This window comes from Eucyclogobius newberryi, unplaced genomic scaffold, assembly GCF_026437365.1.
Source record: "Eucyclogobius newberryi isolate DKJ021-1_F unplaced genomic scaffold, fEucNew1.0.hap1 SCAF_5, whole genome shotgun sequence".
NCBI lineage: Eukaryota > Metazoa > Chordata > Actinopteri > Gobiiformes > Gobiidae > Eucyclogobius > Eucyclogobius newberryi.
The window spans coordinates 4,629,520-4,638,419 of NW_027316167.1; the positions used below are offsets into that span (position 1 = coordinate 4,629,520).

Below are 8,900 nucleotides of genomic sequence, written 5' to 3' on the forward strand. Positions count from 1 at the left end.
TGAAGTACAACTGTACTTCATTCATGCTAATGCTTAACCTGAGCATCAGCTGATGCAAGAGCGTGTTTAAAGATACAAACAAATATAATATTTCATATAAAATACAAATAGTGCATGATATTTCCCCTTTTCCAGTTGTACTTGTAGTATTAGTTCAAGTGTATTTCTATGTCGGGTCTGGATTATTTCAAGTGTAACTAAAATATCTCAAATAAACATCTTTATTACAAATGTGACATATTTTCCTTTGCAGTTTGCGGTACAGTTGCAGTGCCTTGTTATGGTCAAAATATAATTGTATTTAATAAAAGACAAACAAATGCTGTCGTCATGACAACTGACCTGGAACATTGATATCAGTGACTATTTTATCTGAAACGAGACACATCCAAAGTCTGAGTAACGTGCAAGACTAAGAAAGTAACAGTAGAATGACTGCAGTGTACTGTGTACTGTGTACTACACTGTACACTGTACAGTACTACAAAGGTAATACTGTGTACTACTGTGTACTACAGAGGTAATACTGTGTACTACAGAGGTAATACTGTGTACTACTGTGTACTACAGAGGTAATACTGTGTACTACTGTGTACTACAGAGGTAATACTGTGTACTACTGTGTACTACAGAGGTAATACTGTGTACTACAGAGGTAATACTGTGTACTACAGAGGTAATACTGTGTACCACAGAGGTAATACTGTGTACTACTGTGTACTACAGAGGTAATACTGTGTACTACAGAGGTAATACTGTGTACTACAGAGGTAATACTGTGTACTACAGAGGTAATACTGTGTACTACTGTGTACTACAGAGGTAATACTGTGTACTACAGAGGTAATACTGTGTACTACAGAGGTAATACTGTGTACTACAGAGGTAATACTGTGTACTACAGAGGTAATACTGTGTACTACTGTGTACTACAGAGGTAATACTGTGTACTACAGAGGTAATACTGTGTACTACAGAGGTAATACTGTGTACTACAGAGGTAATACTGTGTACTACAGAGGTAATACTGTGTACTACAGAGGTAATACTGTGTACTACAGAGGTAATACTGTGTACTACAGAGGTAATACTGTGTACTACAGAGGTAATACTGTGTACTACAGAGGTAATACTGTGTACTACAGAGGTAATACTGTGTACTACAGAGGTAATACTGTGTACTACAGAGGTAATACTGTGTACTACAGAGGTAATACTGTGTACTACAGAGGTAATACTGTGTGTGTTCAGAGCGGGCCAAGGACAAAGGCAGTAACTCCGTTGGATCCAGGCTGCACAGGATGGAAGAAAAGGTCAGACACTGCAGTATTTGCAGTATTGATTATAGTACTTACAGTATGTGTGCCAAATGACTTAGTAATCCGATTACTGATTCTGTCCTGTCAATTATCCAGGCTTAAGTTTATTATATTTATGATGCTTTTGTTTTAAACACTGAGATCAAACAGATCCATATTTATGATGGACCTTTCAGCTGTTTCTGTGCTTCACGTCTGAACTCGCTGTTTCACTTTTATTTATAATGCTGCTCTCAGCTGTGCACACTGTGATATATAAATATATATATATATATATATATATATATGTATAAATATATATATATATATATATATATATGTATAAATATATATATATATATATATATATATATATATATTTATATGTTCAGATTCACCTTCTCTCTCCATAATTAACACAAGATCAACTGTGAAAAGAATGCAACACTGGAGGGAAAATACATCTTTTAATATTGCAGAAGTTTATTGTAACTATGCACGATGTCATGTGTGATGTCATGTGTGATGTCATGTGTGATGCCACGTGTGATGTCACGTGTGATGTCACGTGTGATGCCATGTGTGATGTCATGTGTGATGCCACGTGTGATGCCACGTGTGATGCCACGTGTGATGCCATGTGTGATGTCATGTGTGATGCCACGTGTGATGCCACGTGTGATGCCACGTGTGATGCCATGTGTGATGTCATGTGTGATGCCACGTGTGATGTCACGTGTGATGTCACGTGTGATGCCATGTGTGATGTCACGTGTGATGCCATGTGTGATGTCATGTGTGATGCCACGTGTGATGCCACGTGTGATGTCACGTGTGATGTCACGTGTGATGCCACGTGTGATGCCACGTGTGATGTCACGTGTGATGCCATGTGTGATGTCACGTGTGATGCCATGTGTGATGTCACGTGTGATGTCACGTGTGATGTCACGTGTGATGTCACGTGTGATTCCATGTGTGATGCCACGTGTGATGCCACGTGTGATGCCATGTGTGATGCCATGTGTGATGCCACGTGTGATGTCACGTGTGATGTCACGTGTGACGTCACCTGTGATGCCATGTGTGATGTCACGTGTGACGCCACGTGCGACGTCACGTGTGATGTCACGTGTGATGTCATGTGTGATGTCATGTGTGATGTCATGTGTGATGTCATGTGTGATGTCATGTGTGACGTCATGTGTGACGCCACGTGTGACGTCACGTGTGATGTCACGTGTGATGTCACCTGTGATGCCATGTGTGATGTCATGTGTGATGTCATGTGTGATGTCATGTGTGATGTCATGTGTGACGTCATGTGTGACGTCACGTGTGATGTCACGTGTGATGTCACGTGTGATGCCACGTGACATCACACGCCTTACGTCATAAGGCGCTGGTACAGCTGGCAGCCCGGTGTAAACGCTCTCTCTTCTTTCTCACACTTATTGTGCTTTATCTCCTATATTTTGTAAATATAGTTAGTATATTTTTTCTATTTTACTGTACGATAGGGACACGCGCTGGAATAGTTTTTTAATTCAACTGTTTTTGACTTTTTTCGGCTGGATTTGAGCGTTTTTCGTTGCGTTCGTTGTGTTGTTGTGACGTGAGCTAGCTCCGAGCGAGCCCACCAGCCCCCCCCCCCCGCGCCCTCCGGCCGCGCTAAAGTACGGCGTGTCGTCGGTACACGTTTATATACACGTTTATGTACACGTTTATGTACACGTTTATGTACACGTTTATGTACACGTTTATGTACACGTTTATGTACACGTTTATATGAAAGAGGAACTTCACGAACGATCGGGACACGCACTGGAATCGCTTTAAATTAACTTGTTTTGACTTTATTCGGCGATTGCGATGTGTCTTGGCTCTGAGTCCCCCGGCTCCGGCCCCGCCCCCCGGCTCCGGCCCCGCCCCCCGGCCCCGCCCCCCGGCCCCGCCCCCCGGCTCCGGCCCCGCCCCCCGGCCGGCGCCGTACCGCGTTTCCACAAAGGAGGAACTCATGAAACTGCGGAGAACAGTCGTCTTACCCGGAGATCGTCACGTTATCCCGTCGCAATACTGACCTAACCTAATACTGATGTGCAATTCTGTCATATGTGCAATTACTGTTGGAATTCATGTGCAATCTATGTGCTGTCGTGACACATATTCATGTGCAATTACTGTCGGGATCACATGCAATGGTATTTATGTATTTATTTGTCTATGGGAGTTTTTATTTATTTATAGGAGATCTTCTACTGAAAGTGTTTTTCAGACTTCCTATAAGTGATCTGTTCTTCTGGATCTACCTCTGTATCTACCTGCGTTGCATCAATGAAATTTCCCCATGTGGGACAATAAAGGAATATCTTATCTTATCTTATCTTATGTCACGTGTGATGTCACGTTTGATGCCACGTGTGATGTCACGTGTGATGTCACGTGTGATGTCACGTGTGATGTCACGTGTGATGTCACGTTTGATGCCACGTGTGATGTCACGTGTGATGTCACGTGTGATGTTACTTTTTGCATAGTGTATTTCAGTTTGAGGATATTTGGAATTTCAAGTGGTGCCACGATTGTGACTACGAGAGCTTTAAGCGAGCTTGGCTGAGCTGCCGAGGTGATTCTTGATAATCTTGTGAGCAGAGACAGTCCAGATAAATGATGGATGAGCCCGGCTCCTGAAGGAGCTGGCACAGCCCTGTGAGCTCAGGGGCCCCTCTGCCTCCACATCACAGAGATGAAGATAACACACCAGGCCCGCTCAGGCTCTTCTCTGAACAGCTGTGGACAGTTTTGAACAAAATCATTAAAAACAGATGTAGAAAGTCAACTGAACATCTCTCTTTTATGAACGGCCACTTTGAAGACCATAAACTTTTCAAAAATGAGACACAATGAAGGTTAAACCAGCCTCGTGTCCATAACACTGTTCAGTACAAAAAACACATTTAAAATTAAATCAAAATGTCAAAATGTTTAAATAACTTTTGGTTTCATAGGCAGTTGTCAGTTTTCAATACAATGATGGACCTTATGGTGTTTAGTCACCACAAAACTCACATTTCAAACTTTTAATATTATATTTTGTAAAATCTATGGAAAAATGTATAGAAAATTCTAGGCTGTTTAGTTCAGGGCACTTCAACTTCTGTTGTATGAGGGCCAGATTTTTCAGGGGAGCCATGGTAACACCATGTAACACCATGTAAACACCATGTAACACTATGTGACACCATGTAACACCATGTAACTCCATGTAACACTGTACATATAACACCATGTAACACCATGTAACACTATGTAACACCATGTAACACTATATAACACTATGTAACACTAGATAACACTATGTAACACTATGTAACACCATGTAACACCATGTAACTCCATGTAACACTGTACATATAACACCATGTAACACTAGATAACACTATGTAACACTATGTAACACCATGTAACACTATATAACACTATGTAACACTATATAACACTATGTAACACCATGTAACACTATATAACACCATGTAACACCATGTAACACTATATAAGTGGGTCCAGTTCGCCTCAGTCGGTCCCTCATCTGCCTGAAGAGTGGGTCCAGCTCCAGTCTCCTCGTGTCCGTCTGTCCGTCTGTGAGAGTCGGATCTCTCCTTCACTGGAACTCCTCCAGGTTTCTACGCTTTTTTCCCAAAGAGGTTTTTTTTGTAGTTTTTCCTGGCCGAGAAGGAGAGTCTAAGGACAGAGGACCCTGGGACATCGTCCCTCGCCACCACAGACATTGTCTGACTCCATCGCCACCACAGACATTGTTGATTCATTTCTCCCTGTGGCCCTCAGAGGCAACTGTTGTTGTGATTTTGGGCCTTACAAAAATAAATTGATTTGATTTGATTTGATTTGATTTGATTTGATAACACTATGTAACACTATGTAACACTATGTAACACTATATAACACTATATAACACTATATAACACTATATAACACTACATAACACTATATAACACTATATAACACTATATAACACTATGTAACACTATGTAACACTATGTAACACTATGTAACACCATGTAACACCATGTAACACCATGTAACACCATGTAACACTATATAACACTATATAACACTATATAACACTATCTAACACCATGTAACACCATGTAACACCATGTAACACCATGTAACACCATGTAACACCATGTAACACTATGTAACACTATATAACACTATGTAACACTATGTAACACTATGTAACACTATGTAACACTATGTAACACTATGTAACACCATGTAACACCATATAACACTATATAACACTATCTAACACTATGTAACACTACATAACAATATGTAACACTATATAACACTATGTAACACTATATGACACTATGTAACACTATATAACACTATGTAACACCATGTAACACTATGTAACACTATGTAACACTATATAACACTATGTAACACTATATAACACTATATAAAACTATATAACACTATATAACACTATGTAACACTATATAACACTATGTAACACTATGTAACACTATGTAACACCATGTAACACTATATAACACTATCTAACACTATGTAACACTACATAACAATATGTAACACTATATAACACTATGTAACACCATGTAACACTATGTAACACTATGTACCATGTAACACAATGTGACACAATGTGACACTATGTGACACCATGTGACACCATGTAACACCATGTAACACTATGTGCCATGTAACACCGTGTAACACCATGTAACACTATATAACACCATGTAACACTATGTAACACCATGTGACACTATGTAACACCATGTAACACTATATAACAATATGTAACACCATGTAACACTATGTAACACTATGTACATGTAACACTATGTACCATGTGACACCATGTGACACTATGTAACACCATGTAACACTATGTAACACCAGGTAACACTATGTACCATGTAACACTGTGTAACACCATGTGACACCATGTGACACCGTAACACCAGGTAACACTATGTACCATGTAACACTGTGTAACACCATGTGACACCATGTGACACCGTAACACCATGTAACACTATGTACCATGTAACACCGTGTAACACCGTGTAACACCGTGTAACACCATGTAACACCATGTAACACTATATAACACTATATAACACTATATAACACCATGTGACACCATGTAACACTCTCGTTCTCAGATGTCCCACATGGAGCAGACCCTGGGCCAGGTCCTTGACTCCCTGCGCCTCCTGCTGGACCAGAGGGACACTCCAGGGACCAAAGCGGGGCCCAGTCTCCATGGTCAGGACAGTCTGCCCTCATACGAGTAGCTGTCTGGCCCCACGGCGCCCCCTTGTGTCAGTGGAGAGAACTTTTTAAAGTGAATGCTGGGCTGGGCTGGCTTGTTCCTGGGAAATAGAGCGAGACATAGAGTTAAAATGATGCTTAAAAGACACATATTAGGCCAAACAAACTACTCCGTTTCACTTTCCCCCGGCTGTGACATCACAGGAAGAGCCGGGTGGAGCTGCTGCCATGACGACGATGCTAACACACGGCTAAAAGTCTGACTGTTGGAACGTATTGTGTGGTTTTCAAACAGGAAGTTAACGTTTTAGAGCCACTAATGCCTAATATGTGTCCTTTAATGCAGTTTGAACATAAACTAATCCTAAAACACGCCAGGGGGGAATTTACGCACAGTAATTTAACCGTTTTATAGAATTATCACATTTATAATAGAAATAATAGAAAGGTCTAATTTCTGATAAAATGTTGATGTTTTGAAAATAAAAAAAATACATTTTCAGAGTTCTTTCAGCTGATCAAAGGTTACAGTACATATTGCACCTTTAAGTCATGTCTCTCGTGTATTTAGACTTCTAACGAGATACTGCGTTCATCTGGTCCTCAGGAAACTGGGAAAATGTGTTTCAGAGTTGAAAAGTACGTGAAAAGAACTCTGGACCGACAGAATGTTAGCGCGCTTAACTTCACTAGCGAGGACCACGACTCGAGCTATGATACAAAGTGTTTATTTGCACACGAGAAACACGAACAACACAAATGTACAAGTGGACACAGTTTGGGGCGTCTGGCGATGAGGGCTGAAGGCTCCAGGGCCTCGAGACCCCCATGTAGGACATAAAGCAGAATAATAATTAGAAGAGGGTCAGAGGGAGGGGCACGAAGTCACGAACGCTGATGTGTGTGCCCTGGATGCTTAAATAGTGTAGCTGCAGGAAGGGGCGTGAAAGGGGCGTGGTCCTGCTCCTGAACTTAAGAAAACAAACTTATCTTAATTAAAATGGTGAAGGAGAACAACAACAAGCCGTTCTGGTGGAGCTCTATTCACTGCAGAGTTAGTTATTGAATTATTGAGGAAAGCACAAGAACGCAAACGAGTCAGAATCCAAACTTCTCATCTCGTAAACACAAGCGCCCGAGGACGATGTGAAAATGCATCATTCGTCAGGGTTTAAGGAGCTAATCTTAGGAACATGGAATATCATAATCAATGCAGAGTAAATACGTTAGCGTCGACAGGACCTGGATGGACAGAACACACACAGAACACACAGAACACACACAGAACATACAGAACACACACAAAACACACACAGAACACACACAGAACACACACAGAACACACAGAACACACACAGAACACACACAGAACACACAGAACACACACAGAACACACACAGAACACACACAGAACACACACAGAACACACAGAACACACAGAACACACAGAACACACACAGAAAACACACAGAACACACACAGAACACACACAGAACACACAGAACACACACAGAACACACACAGAACACACACAGAACACACACAGAACACACACAGAATACACACAGAACACACACAGAACACAGAACACACACAGAACACACACAGAACACACACAGAACACACACAGAACACACAGAACACACACAGAACACACACAGAACACACACAGAACACACACAGAACACACAGAACACACACAAAACACACACAAAACACACACAAAACACACAGAACACACACAGAACACACACAAAACACACACAAAACACACACAAAACACACACAAAACACACACAAAACACACACAAAACACACACAAAACACACAGAACACACACAGAACACACACAGAACACACACAGAACACACACAAAACACACACAAAACACACACAAAACACACACAAAACACACAGAACACACACAGAACACACACAGAACACACACAGAACACACACAGAACACACACAAAACACACACAAAACACACACAAAACACACACAAAACACACACAAAACACACACAGAACACACACAGAACACACACAGAACACACACAGAACACACACAGAACACACACAGAACACACACAGAACACACACACAGAACACACACACAGAACACACACACAGAACACACACACAGAACACACACAACACACACAACACACATAACACACATAACACACATAACACACATAACACACATAACACACATAACACACACAGCACATTCAGAACACACACAGAACACACACAGAACACAGAACAC

At 41.2% G+C, this 8,900-nt stretch overlaps 1 protein-coding gene across 1 annotated transcript in view; it reads left to right on the forward strand.

Moving 5' to 3' along the window:
* kcnq1.1 (potassium voltage-gated channel, KQT-like subfamily, member 1.1) overlaps window positions 1-6,991 on the forward strand; it is a 162,839-nt gene extending 155,848 nt beyond the window's left edge. Inside the window, 3 exon segments of the mRNA XM_072465616.1 lie at window positions 1,252-1,313; window positions 6,521-6,654; window positions 6,976-6,991. Of these exon segments, the coding sequence (XP_072321717.1) occupies window positions 1,252-1,313; window positions 6,521-6,654; window positions 6,976-6,991 (212 nt within the window).
* Window positions 6,992-8,900: the final 1,909 nt, after the last annotated feature.